The sequence below is a fragment of the Calonectris borealis genome, chromosome 13 (genome assembly GCF_964195595.1).
Source record: "Calonectris borealis chromosome 13, bCalBor7.hap1.2, whole genome shotgun sequence".
NCBI lineage: Eukaryota > Metazoa > Chordata > Aves > Procellariiformes > Procellariidae > Calonectris > Calonectris borealis.
Window position 1 is genome coordinate 684,757 of NC_134324.1, and position 15,692 is coordinate 700,448.

The 15,692-nt window shown below is 51.1% G+C and overlaps 1 protein-coding gene across 10 annotated transcripts in view; it reads right to left on the bottom strand.

Annotated features, from left to right (window-relative positions):
• Window positions 1-429: 429 nt before the first annotated feature.
• The window catches only part of OPHN1 (oligophrenin 1), a 69,839-nt gene continuing 54,576 nt past the window's right edge, over window positions 430-15,692 (bottom strand). For 7 of the 10 annotated variants that reach the window (XR_012675490.1, XR_012675493.1, XR_012675491.1 and 4 more), the window contains 8 exons: window positions 14,578-14,737; window positions 10,201-10,348; window positions 8,569-8,868; window positions 5,860-6,025; window positions 4,299-4,349; window positions 3,853-4,010; window positions 3,454-3,504; window positions 430-3,066 (listed from right to left, as the gene is read on the bottom strand). Coding sequence is in view for 1 of the 10 variants with exons in the window: in XM_075161877.1 (XP_075017978.1) it covers window positions 3,462-3,504; window positions 4,299-4,349; window positions 5,860-6,025; window positions 8,569-8,868; window positions 10,201-10,348; window positions 14,578-14,737 (868 nt within the window). In the remaining 9 variants the exon portion in view is untranslated. Of the gene's footprint in view, window positions 3,067-3,453; window positions 3,505-3,852; window positions 4,011-4,080; window positions 4,350-5,859; window positions 6,026-8,568; window positions 8,869-10,200; window positions 10,349-14,577; window positions 14,738-15,692 lie in introns of all 10 variants that reach the window. The other 3 variants (XR_012675488.1, XR_012675489.1, XM_075161877.1) reach the window with 3 other exon arrangements.

Here is a 15,692-nt window from a genome sequence, read left to right on the forward strand (position 1 = left end):
GTTGAGAGGGATGGGAAAAGAGATGTGAGGAGGGGAACAAGATGCCGGATAGATGGGAAGAAGCCAGTGCTGTGTCTGCAGTAATCATAAATAAGTAGAAAGGTGCTTATGCTGACAGAGGCAGCTGAACGAGAATCAGTAAGCTGTTAAAAGAAGTTAAAAATGAGAAAACGTTTAAAAAACACATGCTATCAAACATGCTTCTCTGTACCAGGCAGAACAACCCACCCCAGTGCAAACCCACTGCCCCGAGCCACGCTCGTGTGCCCTGCCCACGCGCAGGGAGGGTCGGCTGCGTCCCTGGGGTGCTGGGACGGGTCCCGCGCTGCCCGCGGGACCTGCGCAGTGGGATCTGCACAGCAGAGGATGGCTGCAGCATGAACAACACTGGGACATTGTTTAAAGAAGAAAAAAAACACACTTGGACTCTTCTTTTTTTTACTTCATGGAAACTTTATAAACACTTGAAGTAATCTACGCTTTTACATGACAAAACGGCTCCGATGGCTGATGTCCGGGGGGCCCTGCCGCACTGCACGGGGCAAATCCCATGTTCCCGGCTGTCACTCCTGTGGCACTGGCAGCAGGGATTGTGCCCCACAGCCCTCCACCAGCACAACCGAACACCCTACAGCTGCTCCACTGCTGGTCCCCAGCATTCAGCTGTGTGCACGGAGGACACATGTGACAAAGGACTTTAAAAGGACACAATGAAACACGTTTCTAATAAGCTGCTTCCCTCCATTGTTTACAATGTCAGACTTACTTAAAACCAAACTCCCTCGGATTTCCTTCTTCCCACAGACCCCAGCTCTGTCCCGCAGGGTCTGTGCCAGCAGCGAGCGCGAGGCTGACCGTACGCGAGCAGCGCGGGGGATGCAACAGCCACCATTTCCAACGGGATGGGCGCCAGCGCTGTGCAGCATCCACGTGCAGCGTGGGGGGTGCCACCACCAGAGCAGAAGCCTGGGCGCTTCCCAAAACAACAGCCTCGAGGGGCCGTCAACGCACAGTCCCAAGAGGGGAAGGCATTTTGGGAACCACTGGCCTGACACCTCTGGGACAGCCACCCCAGGAGGTGATGAAGCCACCAAAGGGCAGGCGCGGGCGCCAGTGTGTGCCCGCGGCAGGAGACCGCGGGCTGGCTGGTGGCTCCCTGCCTGGCTGCTGGAGAGGCTTCCCCAGCAATCACAGCCGTTCTGGGCTGGTCAGGTCAAGTCTCCCACCTTCAGACTCGCTGGCTCGCAGCTCCATCTTACCTGCTCTCTTAGATACCTGATCAGGAAAACACGATGCACTCTGTTTTGGTGCTGCTCACACCTCCCAGCCGCTTGCGAGAGGGTGCAGCAGAAAGGGCTCACCGTAGCTTTGAAAAGCCCTGAGATGCCGGTGTGCGTAATGCAGTCTAGGTGTTGATATCACTGTTTTGTTTTGTTTTGTTTTTTAAAGCCACTTTATGTGCCACTGTTCAAAGCAGGAGTACAGGAGCGAGCTCCTGGGACACCGCCAAAGCCCAAGGGAGCAGAAGCACCATTGACACGACACGTGTGTCCAGTGAACGCCAGAATTACATTCAGCAATAAAGCAGACAGGCGCTAGATGCACACACAAGGCAAGCGTCAGGAGACAGCACGGCGAGGACCTGCGCCAGGCAGGACACAAAGCGCGCTCGAGAGGATGGAGCACCTGGGAAGCAGCTAAAATGGGGATGTTTGGCCACTGGTTTGGGAGTGCTCCCAGCACCCAAGGAAAATCATTCAAAACAGGGAAGCTGCCTTTGGGCTGGTGAGAAAAAGCAGGGAAGCTGCTCATTGCCTATTTACAGGTAAATGCTACAGCTCAGGAACTGAGCCCTGGTGTCAGCTGGAACCACGAATAAGCCTCTACTGTTAACAGGGGTACTAGGGGCGGTCCTGGCTAGGAGAGACCCTTGCAGATCAAAGGGCATCATCTACACGGCCGCTGCTGAGGAACATCTCTTGGGTTGGAAATTAATGTGACAAGCAAACAAGAAACTGGGTGCCTCTTAGAAAAATGGTGGGCTTTGACCCATATTCAGCGAGTTTCAGTTCCTCACCACCTCTGTGCTGGCCCACCAGAATAACCCCAGGACAGAGACTTCTTGGTGGGCCTGTGGGAAGCGGATCTGGTGGGAGAGTGGCTCACGCGGGAGGAGGAGGAGGAGGAGAAGGAGGAGGAGGAGAGCCTGCCACCTCCTTCTCCCAGCTGCGCTCTCGGAGCCTGCTGGCCCGGCCGGTGCTGCCCGGAAAGCCGACCCGCAGGCCAGGGATGTGGCCCCGCTCAGGCAAAGCCCCCTGGCACAGCTGCGTCTGCCATTTCCCAGGACAGGGGCACGCTGACACCAGGGAGGAGACGAAGAGACGTCCCACAGAGCTAAGCACGATGGTCCCCCCAATTCCTGTCCTGCCTGCCTTCACACAAGCAGCGTTGCCAGTAACATGCACTGCTCTCCTACACACTGAAAAACACAGCATAGCTTACAGAGCGAGGAAAACATAACATAAAGGAAGGAGCTTCTCATGGCAAGGGAGGCCAACCCAAACTCCAGTCATTCTACCCTTGCATCCAAGCCCGGGGAGTCAGCCCCTTGCGTTTCGACTCCAACGTCTGCCAAAGTCACCCTTGCCAAGGTGCACTTCCCAAAAAGTGAGCAGGTAAACGGCCACTCCTGTCCTCCACTGTCCCTTCCACAGCCCGTCGGCTGGATGGCTCTGCCCAGTGCTGCCGGCGCTTGCCCAGCCCTGCAAACGCTGCTGCTCAGCTGCAAGGGCACACACGAGCATCCTTCACAGCCTGCGCAGAGAGGAGTGGCAGAAGGACTGGGAACAGTTCAACATAAACGTCTGAGTAGGGTCTTCTCTCCATCATTATCTCCCTCTCTTCTAATTTCTCGAGCCACTTACGACAGCATGCTCTGAAATTATCGTCCGGTAAGATAGCTGCTCTCCAGGGGCACTGGAACTGGAAAAGTCTTAGCTGTGACTCGTCCGTTTCACAAGCACAGAAGATCTCCTGGGTCTAGCTGGGCTGAGGTGGCTACGAAGTCTGGAAGAAGAAAACCAGCACGCTCTATGCAGCAGTGTAAATTCATCAGCAACGGCAAAACCACAACGAGAGCAAGCCCAGATCTCGGCACCACCGTTTGCATAGTGCTCAGGTTTACGCTGAGCGCTGCAGCGAGGAGGCTCAGGAAGGGCAGAGCAGGCTGATTTACTCCACCCTGCCATACTACCCCCCCCAACGAAGAGCACGGACCACCTCCAGTCATTATCTTTCCTTCTGCAAGGGTCTCCTACAGGAAGGACATTTCTCCTGATCTTTCTTTTGAGATTCCCATTGCTTCCACTGGACCCCCACCACCCCATAAATGCTAAATTTGTGTTACATGTGTGCTTTTAGTTTATTATTTGATTTATTGTCATAAACACGTACCTTTAGCCTCAGCTCTCATCACCTGGGATCCTGCCTTGTGGTGATGAAGAACTGTATGTAAGGAAGTAGAAGAATACAGAAAAAAAAAAATTAATGCAATAAGCAAGCTCAAACTCAGATCCACAAACCTAAATAGAGGGCTGGGATATATTTTTCAATATAACAAGTGAACTCACTGTCAACACTAACAGACAACATTTATCACTTACATGCAAAACTGCTCACACTTTTGGCAGAGGTTGGTGATATTTAAAAGCTGGAAGCTGAAGCTTATTTGAGCAGATATTATTACAAATGAAATCTGCTGCCACAAACGACAATGCTTGCAATTCAAAGCTCTGCCATCCCAGCCTGGCCCAAAGGCTTCGCTGCCCAAGCTATCACTCCGCCACACCGTACCTCTCTGTGTGGAGCTACGCCTGCACATACATTGTGTGTAGGACCATCCGCTCTCTGGTCTCGCGTCTCTGATCAGCTGCTGCGATCTAACCAGCCCTCCTCATCTCTCCCATGATGTTATCTCTGCTCTTTGCAAAGGCTGAGAAGTACAACGTGCACTACGCTGACTTAGATCCACACATATGATAAAAGGAATCCATAGATATGTTTATTACTTAGCAGATTTACATTTAACTTATCAAGTCTGTATCTGGATTCACATTTTACACTTTGTGCTCTTTGTTTAGTTCCAGCATTTTAGCTGAGACCCATCTTCTGCACACGAGTATGAGGCAAGAAAGGTCGGGGCTGGGGCTTCCCAAGCTGACTTGCTCTGCCTCAGAGGGAGCACCCTACGCAGCAGGGCTGCTTTTATTTACATGACAGCTTCTCAGTGCCAGGCTTACTTGCTTGTTCTTCGGGAAGCTGTCTCAAAGAACTTTGTCCTAGAGGCCACCCTGCAAAGAGAACAAGAGAGGTCACTCCAGTTATCCGATAAGGCAATTTGCTAATTAGATCTCGTCTGTGCCAGGAAAGAGAGCAGTAGCATTAGCAGACACTGAAGACGATCACCTTCAAACAATGTCTTTTCTGCCGAGGCAGCAGCTGTGCTCCTCATGCTGCCAGCTCCATTCCCCTCTGCCTTCACACCGCCCCAGCCAGGCAGCCCTTGATCGCTTCTGGCTAGTCTGCTTATTTCCACGCTCTTGCTGATGATCCTACATGCTGGTTTATAAACCTGCATCCATCAATTTTTATGGCCTCTCCTTCAGTTTTTATGTGCTTCATATTTAGCTTCCAACTGTCCTCATAGAAAGAGAAGTTCTAACAAGCGATTCAGGAGAGCGAAGGCAAGGCCTGTTCCTGCCCTGCAGGTGGGGAGCTGAACCTCAGGGCCCCTTTGCTGGACTAAGGAGTGAACATGCAGGGCCTGGATCAGCTGCACAGCGCGGCTTAGAGCCGGGGCCAGCGCAGAGCGAACTCGGGAGCTCTCCCAGGGCAGGCGCTTCCCCCAGGACCGCTGCGGGAGATCGTCACTCCCGGGCTGAGAGGCTTCCACAGTACAGCGACACTTCAGTTCATGACAAATGTTTTTGCACCTCTGTGGGCAGGGTGATGCGCCGGGGGGTGGCCCCCGCACACCCCAGGGCTGCAGCGTAGTGGCAGAGGGCCGGGCGAGGGGCGTTAGCGCAGACCTGTAACCAGGGTGCTGCCCTGCTAGGATGGCAGGGGAATGGAACGCGCAACTTTGCTGCATGCACAGCAGCAGCGAGCTCCATGGCAGCACCCAGGTTACAGCCTCCGCACCAACCCGGTCCTGGCTGCTGGGCTGAGATATCCGTGTATTTAGTCACTCTTTTTTGTTTTTTAATTCCCATTGAAGCCAGCAGGGTTTCTGTCCCTTTAAAATCTGAAAGAAATCTGATAATGAAGTTGAACTCCATCCAGTTTCCTTAAGAGAGATCAAAGCTGAATCTTGTCCTTCCCTGGGAAGCGTCTCATTTGAGAGGCTTGCTCAGAGCCAGGCAGGGAGAGGCTCTCCAGCTTCACTGACACAAGAAATAGCAGAGAAGGTGATGGGACAAAGCTCAGCCCCAGGGCTGTACTTGAGAAGGTTCAGAGCTTTGTTCTTCCTGCCTGTGTTTGCCTTTGCCATGGCCGTGCTCCCCTCCCAGGCCGTGCCCTCTGCATAGCTTTCCAACGCAATGGTCAAACCCGCGCTTGCACCGGTATCGAAGGGGACATCCACGGGCTGCAGCCATTGTAGGCCACCAGCGCTAGAAACCAACATGGTATTTCTCCTCCTCCGCTTCCAGAATTCCCAGTAGGTGACACCAGCTCCTACTCCCGCCGCCTGGGCTGACCTTGTCCCCCCACACGCTCCCCAAGCCGCCGGGTGCCGGCAGCTCCCTCGGGCTGAGCTGCCCACCCCGGGTATCGCGCGCCTGCCGAGGGCTGCTGACTTACACGGATGAAGGCATCTCTTCCGCTGTTCCTGCTATCAGATCCGGCCTCTGCTCCAGCCTCGGAGGCACAGGAGTCCTGCACGGTGGGTCTGGAGGTCTCACGGGGGGACGTGTTATCACGGGCTTATCGCCATGGGATCGTGGCTTAGGGACACCATCGTACTCGCCTGCAAGGTTGAGGATTACAAACACTGAGTACGAAGCTTTGGTGGAGGGCTAGATGTTTATGAAGAGGCATTAAACAAGTTAGTGGGCTTAGTTCTGTCTGTCTGTCTGCCTGCCCCAACATCCTCTCTTTGACAGCAGCCAATAGCCAGAATTTAGGGAAAAAGTCCCAGGAAAAGGCAGTTCCCATTCTGCCTGCCCCAGCACAGCCTTCCTGGCACTAGAAAGAGGGGCTGATGCTGGACCCTGTGATGACAAACTTGATAGAGTTGCTATTGCAAAGATTATCTTGCCTGGGAACAAGAAGTTTTCTTAAACAAAACCTGTGCCGTGCCGCTCTTCAAAAGTGAGAGAAATAGCACAAATCGGCAATCCATGCAGTCCGGGGCCACTGCTTCTCCGAGCTTTCATCTTGGGCAGTGGCACTAACTGTCCTCTCCCCTGGCTTTCTGCTCTGCTCACCGGAGTTCCTGCCTTGGCTGCTTTTCTTCCCCAAGATCCAGCCATCGTCGTTATTCACTTAACCCTCGAAGGTTAAGTGAATAAGGAAAAGTGTCAGACTTTACCTGACACCCCTGGTGACCCCAGCACCTTCCCTCCAGCACCCAGACCTCCAGGGCGCATTTCCGAGGACAGCAATCCTTGTGATCTTCTCATCTGGCCATTTATATGGCTCAAAACCACCGGAAGGGCTGGGTTCCTCCCCTTCCCATTTAGACATTTCCACTACTAGAGAGTCCTGTTTCTGATGAGACATAAGTCAAAGATGTTTTTCTATTTGGTAAGATAATTAATTCCTGCAACTACTTAACCAAGGCTTTGTCAACCTGAACCTTACTATATCCCAGTGTGCTAGTTCCAACACCAGTCCTTAACCAACTCTCTTCCATACTCACATTTGTGAATTCTGATCCTAAATTTTCTCGTTGGTAAGCTGTATCACTTGAGTTTCTGAGTAAAAAAAACATGTTTTTTCTTTGTTTTCTAATCCTTCAGCCTATACTTCTTCTTCGTTTCTCCAGTTTTTCAAAATTACCCCCCAACTGTGCACATTAAAAGCTCAATACAGCATTCTTAGCACTGATTTACAAGTATCAACACAGTTGCAATATAACTTTATTACTACTTCAGTGTTCTATATATACGTTCAAGGATCAACACAGTCAGTTTTATTACGCTGTGGCTCCAGGACATGCTGTCAGCACGCGATGTGTGATAATGCAAAACCATAAAACTTGGAAGCGCTAAATACAGTTGATGTATAAGCCAACTTTAAAAGCTATCTCACTCTTCCAAAAGCAGATTTCCACCTACCATTTATGCGACAAATTTAAATAAAGCCGGTTTGTGCTACCCAGCCGGGCCTTCCTTCTTTCTCTCCATTGCACATGGGAGTCATTTGTCAAGAATGCAGCCTGGTTTTTATTTTCTAAATACAGGACTGTGAAGCTGTCAGGGTATGACAGCATCTGTAAGGCACTGGAAAGTGCACAGGAGAAGCTGGCAAATTGCAGAAAGCAATACATCTTTTAAGATGACCATTGTCCTGAGTATTTTATAAAACTCAGCGCCGAATACCTGCTGTTACAGCAATGCGTACTGCCCTGCAAACGGCTCCCTGGTGTTGCGGGGGAGAATGTCTACAGACGCAGATACACAAACACCTACCTGCCTTCCTCCACTGAAACAGACAACGCCAGCTCAGATTTGGCCCCAAACTAATTATTTCTACCTGTAATAAATTTCTGTATAAAGCTTATTATAAGCTTATTATAAATAATAACCATTATTTATATTTAACACCAACGGATGAACTGTTGAAATAAATGTTCCCAGTAAAGCCTCGGGGTAAGCCAGAAGCTGCGTCACAGGGGGCCTGGCAGATAAAACCATCAGAAATTAAAATGTGAAAGTGACTTTTGCCATTTTCGTCATCTCTGCTGAGGAGAGCGCTGACAATCCAGAGCACTTACGGCTGGTTAGACTGGGTACAAATTGCTTCAGGTTTAATGGTCTTTATATCGCTACTCAAGTCTGAATTTTATGACTCCACTGAGCTAGGCTGAGCTCACTCCACTGAGCTAGGCTGAGCTCAGCACAAGCAGAGGCTCAGCTGCTGCCCGGGAAGCCAGCTTCATCTGACGCTGGTGGCATCTGCCTGGCTCAGCTGAGGAGAGGCAGCACCGGCACCAGCACCGGGCTCTGCAGGCTGCTCGGGAACTCCGCAGCAGCCGCACCCCCACCAAGCAGCAGACCAAAAGTACCCACTGCCTGAAATAAAACGGGACAACTCAGGAGGCCAAGGCCTGATCAAACCCTCGGGCTGCGGGCCCATGCCCACATCTCAATTCTGGTCTCCCTCCCCCTTGCGGAGCTGCATCAAGAGGACTCAAGGCGAGCAGCCCCCCACCCGCTCCGGCTGTCCCGGCGCACGATGCGCAGCGGGGAGGGCTGGCTTGGGCGCCTGGAGCTTTCCTCGGGAGAATGGCATCCTTCTGCCTCGCGCCAGATGGGACCCCGGCGCAAGCCCCGGGCGCACGCTCACCCTCTCTGCCGTAGATCCCCGGCCGGGGAGCCGGCCTCCTGGCCTGGAGCGTGGAGGTCCTCTGGGCAGGGCTGGCCACCACCCCGTTGGCAGCCTTGCCAGCCGGCTTCGCTCCTCCGTCCTGCAGCCTGGCCACCAGCTTCCCCACCTCCGCCTCGGCGCGCGGGTCGGGGCGGCCCTCGGTGGGGGGACGCCCCAGCTCGTCCCCCCCGGGCCGGGGTGCGGGCAGGCGACTGCGGTGCAGCGGCTTGGGGGCCTCCACGCTGCCGCTGCCGTTGGGGGTCTGGCCGTGCTGGTCTGCTGCGGAGCCAAGGGGACAGACAGCCATCAGGTTAGGAAGCAGCGCGGAGGCGTCGCGGTCTCTGCTCTGCAGAGGTGCAGAGCTCTTCCCCAGAGCTGCACAGCTCCTGCGGCACCGCGGGACAAGCACGCTCATGGCGGGGAGCCCGGAGGAGACGGCTGATTTGGCAGCGACAGTTCCTCACTCTGAGCAAAATGCAAACAGCAAGTAGCTCACGCAAGTGCTGAGGAATAAAGAAAACTGAAACAATGCTGAATATAACAGAATATACTTATGGGTTTCTTTTAAATTTCCAGTACTCTTGCTCATGAGAAGTTGCGTACCATGCTTTTATGTCCCTCCACAAATCATTCATCTCATCGCTCTTGCTGTGCTGGAGACCCACGCACAGGATGCAGAAGCGCTGCTATGAAACTGATTGCACCCTGCAGCCTTGGTGCAGTCAAACGCTAATGCTTCTGCTCCCAGTTCAGAGAAATGTTTAAATGCAAGGCCATCTCTAACTACGTGAGCAGTCTTGTGATTTTAAAGAGCAATTTGAATCAATCATGTTTTGCCAGTGCCAAAAAGTACACTTGTAGTATTAAGCCTAACACATCATCAAAGCTCTGAAAACTGTAACAAAGACTTTTCATCTCTCTGGTGATGATGAGATCTAGGGCACAGCTTGCAATGACAATTAGAGCAAATCAGGTGCAGAGAGAAACATGATTTTAAATTGATGTGCCTTTGGACATGATAATAAGGGACTTACCATTTCCTTACAATCAAATGAATTTAACAGCAGAGTTGTATTTGGTCTAGAAAATACTATCACTGGGTCCTGAAAAAGTGCTTCAGTGTTCTTGCTCTGGATGTAAAATCACCAGCAGCTGAGCCAGCCCTGCAGACCCTCTCGGGACTGATGCGCTCCAGCAGGACACGACTCCAGCAGCACACAGCCCACCCCCAGCCGGGGCACGCTCGCTCCCGTCCCACCAGCTCTGCTCCTCAGCTGCATTTGCATCACTTTGCATTTTTGCCTCTGAAGCCACAAAACCTCTCCACTGGGCTTCTCATATGCAAGAACCAGTCTTAGTTTAGCTAATAGAGAATGCTGCAAGTAACAGAAAAAAAAATCCCCATGGAATTTGAATTGTGAGATGATGCAACCTATGTGCGAGTATTTTTTTGCTTTCCTTTCTCACTGAACAACAGACCTCACCACCTGCCGTGTTCATGGCCTGGGAAGTGCAGTCCTGCTATTGTTATTTCCATTGCTCCTGCAAAGGTGTTAAAAGAAACAGGAGGGGTGAGAGGCAGGTACGGCATCAGTGAACAGCTGGACTAACCTCCACTTTCTTCCAGAGAAGCACCGAAGAAGACAGGTCTTTCCCTCAGAGGACGTTTGGAAATGGTGATGGGTTTGTGCCGTCGGGCAGCCACCCTGGGAGGAGGCACCGGGGGCGCGGTGGTGTCTTCTGGGGGCCCGGAGTAGATCTGTAAAAGCAGACACGTTTAGATGACCCAGCCCGACACGAAGGGGCTGCTGCCTCACCTCGGTCCACCCGCCCCGCAGAGGTGGATGGTGGCCACCACCGACAGCTTCCCCATGGCCCTGCCCAGCCTCCAGCAGCACGTGGTTCAGAAACGCCGCCGGGCCAGGCGCCACGCCGGCGTGCCGGGCAGCCCTCCGAGCCCAGCACGCCACCGCCGCGCTCGAAGCCGTCAGGTCGCTTGCCTCTGGGAAGGAGTTTGGCGGTTGAGCCACGCCAGGAGCAAAGACCCAGCTGTGCATGGCAAGCGGCCACCCACTGCCTTTGCCAAGGGCTGCCCGGCTCCCCTCTGCTCTCCAGCACGCACAGAAGCGGTCTGCGGCCTGAGTCACCTCTGACTGACCCAGGAGGGAAAAGCCAGGGCTGCTCCAAAGCACCCCGACCCGCCACAGCCCACGAGAGCCTGGCAGGGCCCTCGCAGCCGTTTGCTCCAGCCCTGCGACCCCAGCTCCTCCAGCCTCTCTGGAGAGGGACAGACGGTGCACACCAGCCGCTCTCAAGGGTCGGCAGCAGCCGGGAAAGCCGCAGCTGCCAGGGCTAGAGAGGGGCTGGAGCAGGGCTGATGCTTCAGTTATGGCTCCACAGACGTGTCCTGCCGTGGGCTTTCATACAGACAGGCTGCCCACCTCTGCACCTTGCACACCCACTGCAGCACTAAACTAATTAACGCAGCAAAATCACAAATATAGACAAAATGTGTAGAAGCAAATTATCCTGGAGCAGATGAAGGAAGCTTTGAAGCTGACAGTTTCTGAGAAACATCGAGATTTCCACACCAGCGAGGTGATACAATCTACAGAAAGCACCCGAACAAAATGGCATTGTTTTAGATTTAATGCTAAAACCCCCTTCAGCTCTTCGCTTACCATGAAGTGTGTAGCACTATGAAATTATCTTGGATGAAAAACTGGCATAAAAGCAATGCTGCTAAGGAGTTTTCTCTCCTTTTCTTACTGGTCATACGGCATCTATTTGGTTGGGTTTAATTTAGAGGTTCTTACTTATGTCAGTGCCTTTTTTAAGAGCTGAAAAACAATTAAGCCTCTGGGCAGTCTCTTGAAGATCTGAAACACCACATTCAGGACCAAAACCAACTGCTCTTGTGTTTTTCCCACCGATATTAATTGAATTTATATCAGGCTTTAAAGAGTGAATTACTGCTGACAGCATGGCACGGGCTGCCGAGACGGAGCTGGTCCCTTCCCGGCTGTCGGCAGGAGACGGCTCAAGCCCAGGTGATGAGAGCTCACACCAGACCCAACTGACGAGCAGCGTCACTGCTCCCTCCGTGCACGCTTTGTTATGGAAGCACAATTTTATTGTGTCACCCAGAAAAATTTTTAAATGACAAAATTAACATTCTGATTTGATTAAGTACGCCAGTTTTGTAACTTAAACCAAAAGCATGTTCTTTCTGCTCCCAGCCAAAGAGCAGTTCTGGGAAATCAAGATGGGGGATGAGAGAGAAAAACATGCCCTCACTTTAACCTTCTCGATCCCAAAGACCAGGTACAGTGTACCACGGTGAGGGTGGGCACCGGCCATCTCTGCAGCCGGGCTCCCCACACCTCTCTTGCCTGGCCAGCGCAGGGGCAAGGTCGGACCTGAGCTGCGCCTAGCCTAGCCTGCCCAGGCTTTCACTCAGCAGGCTCGGTATAAATACAGCGTGCTGGTACTCGGGCTTTGCTCCTGACTTAGTCTGCACTGCTCTGTATGAAGGGAGGAGGAACAACACGCTCTGCAGCTGCCCGTGCGGCTCCTCTTGGGGCAATCTAGGGCAAAGACCCAAACGAGCTCCAAACCCCAATCTCGTAATTTCAGCTGCTTTTCTTTCTCAATTCGGTGACACGGTGTGGCTGCTGATGCTTAATGCCAACAGGGGCTTTGCAGGGGCAGTACATTTTCTCCGCTCCAGAATACAAGGTCTGGTGCGTTCCCCCTGCCTGGATTCAGAGGAATTTGCTGTGACATTAACAGCCTGTGATTTAAAAGCTGCAGCTCGTGTATTATTAAAATAGCAAAGGTTTACCTGCAGCAGGGCAATTTTCTGGAAACGTCAACCTTATTCCTATATACTGACAAATGTCCAATATTGGTTTTTAAAGAAAAAAAAGTGTTAAGTTCCCCATGGATGCTAATACAGGTATCACAGAATGCTGTTTTCATGAGATGCTTTTCAACATGGGAAAACCACGCTAAAACCCACTGCAAACTACTCTTCAAGACGTGGGTGCAGCTTCTGCTTTGCTTCTGCCTTCTAAATGAAAATCCAAGTTAAACAACTTGGAAGGTACAAAGATATTGACAGACAGTTAGAAGGCTTGTACAGTGAAGAAGGTGTTTCCAGAGTGATCAACTTATTTAATTTAACCATGGCACTGAAATATAAGCTGTGGAAACAGTAATTATCCACAAAGACTTCATGAATAGTTATTTTGTCCTTAGAGTCTTCATATTGCACTATATAAACCATATCCCTCTCTTCCTCCAGACTCATTTAGAATGTTTGCTCATGTGTGAGCTGAAAACACTTTCAGCGCTGACGCTGAACTTACAAGCTCAATCTAATAAATGTTACTAACTTAACCTTATTGCTGAAGAAATTAAAAGCAAGCAAAGAGATGCCTGGCCTAATTAAAGATTTAATTCCAGCTCTTAGAGGTGGCAGTGTAAATTGTGTGTTGACTCAGCCTGCACCGCAGGCTGTACAAGAGGGGACAACAGAGGCTCAGTTCTGGAGCAAGTTGTGCGAGGACCCCAGCACACAAAAAATTCCCTGTTTTGTTGCGGGAACTTATTTAAAGCGTTTGCAGAGAACTACAGAGAAACTGGCTTGTGAGCTTCTTCTGTGGATACTCAAAAGTCTCTCTGAGCTCTTTCATCCCGTTTCTCTGGTTTCAATCCTCAGCACCACAACCGACTCCCACGCTACCCATCTGGTCCCCGTTTGGTTGCTCCGACTCCACATCCACTTTTGCAAGAACCCTGCTCTTTCAGCTTCGGCCTCCTCTTCGTTTCCCAGAAAGGGAGCTTCACTATTGTACGTGTGCTGCTGGGAGTGCTACTCCATCCTCCTCACAGCAAAGAACATCTTTTAAAGGATGGCTTCAAACTTTCCTTACCTCTAAGACGTAAGAGGTTGTTTGGACGCTCTGTAAAGTATTACGAAAAGCTGAAGGACCAAACTCACTCCTTCAAACCTAGTGCTGTTATCAGGAAAGCAATCTGGTCCCTGGTATGCTGATCTGAATGCAAACACTTGTCAGGTTTTTAAATATTAACATACAGCTCTATCATCCTCCAGCCACCCTGAATACCCTAAGCCATTATATCACATATCACGAGGAGAAAGCGCAAATACAGAAGACAGTGGAATACCCTGCTTTCCATCAGGAGACAAAACACCACACGATACAAAGCTGTTGTCTGCACGTGAATCTTCAGCACCCACCACAGCAGACTAATCCAGACCGTGCATTTAGGCAATGCTCTTAGACAAAAATATTCAGCAAAGATCCCATGAAAAGCAAATGCTGCTGGAGCCCTCGCCAGGGTGCAGTGCCCTGTGCAGAGCTCTGCCCCAGCACGACAGGCACCGGCCACTTGCTGAAGTCTTCTCTGACAGCTCAACCCCAGGCAGCAGCTCCCCTCCCCAGACTTGCCCACGCCATCCCTACACCTGGATCTGGACAGATCGTATGCACAGCTGAATTATTTTCATCAACCTTTCAATACTTGTCTGCTGTGGTTTTTTTTCACCTGTATCAATAGTTGTATAATGTCTCATCTTGGACTATGCCTGTTGAAACCAGTTATGCTCTGGTCTAGGTCCTGTCTTCAGCAAAGGAAAGCGTAAAGTCCTGTAATGTCCAGGCATAGAATAGGTTTTTTTTCAATGAAGATTCCTCTTATTTAAAAAGAAAAGCAAAAATCCTTAGACTCAGGGTTTCCTTCGGAACTAGCTAAAGGCAACAGTGAGGAACATATCTGCTACACTTTTTGTTTCCTTCTGAAACATTTCAGAAGAGTATATTATATAAAACCATCCCAGCCCCTAAGGAGACTCCAGAAAAAGGAGCCAGAGCTCTACATGGTTGCCACAGCAACAGTTGGCAGGAACATGATGGAGCAGCCAGGAGCTGCGTGGAGGCGCTCCGGGGCTGCCACCTGTACCTTCCCAAAGTGCTCGATGAGGATCTCAACTACTATGTTTTGGAACTTGATGTTCATCATCGCTGCCACGGTGTCCTCCTGTGCTCGCATGAGGGTAGGTCCAAATATCACCCCCATGTTAGATGGTGACATCAGATTCTCTCGGCTGTGCTCACATATGCTGCGGAGAGGAGGGAAAGAAGGGATAGGGTTTGGTTTGTTTTTTTCAAACAGATCTTATTCCATGCAATAAAAAAAGGATACAGTAGGAATCAGTCATTCAATTTTCTTCATTTTGTTTCAGCAGAATTTGTTTCCCAGCCCTACCAGAGATAAAACATGTCTCTAGCTATGACATGCATGTTTGGCGAGGACAGCTGTTTGGGAGAGCAACATGCTGACAGCATTTTTATTTGATCCGTTCCCACTCCTAGCTCATCTTTTAACTCTGCAATCAAAAGTCATCTGCACAACATATACACAAAAGGAATCATTTGAATTGGAATATCCTGTTTATCCAGAACTGACTTTTGGCTTTAATCCTTCCTCTCTCTGAAGGAGAAGGACTGAATGTAGGGAGCACACTTTGGAGGTTTTCAATAAATCTCTACACAGCATCTTCTTTCTGAAAGAACCACTGTTTTCACAGAACAGAGCTCTCTCTGTCCAGCAGCCTTCAAGCTTTGGAGGAACGTGCATGCCTGTGGAGCAGCACCAATTGCTGACTGAAGTACCAACCACCTCGGTGGGCACTACCTGTTTCCAGAAGCGGACCAGAGGAGAGAGACTCTGACGCTGACATGTAATGAATTCTGGGTTTGCTCTGGTGTTGAAGAGGTTTCTGTCAGTATGAGGGGAGAGGGAACAGAATTTAAGCGTAAACACTTTAAGGAATAAACACAGTGACCATGAGTACAGCGTTAGCTTCATCGGACTGCAGGCCAGACACTCTCAGCTCTGCCACTTACGCAGAAAGGTTTCTTAAAACCACACAAACGTGTGCATGAAAGGCTGGAACCGGATGGCAGGCAGGACCCCCCAGCCAGCCCTCCTCGCCCCAAAGAGGGGGCATGGCACCGAGGGCCAAGCACTCCCCTTCGAGTGTCGGGGCGTGACAATCCCAGATCAGCCCTGCT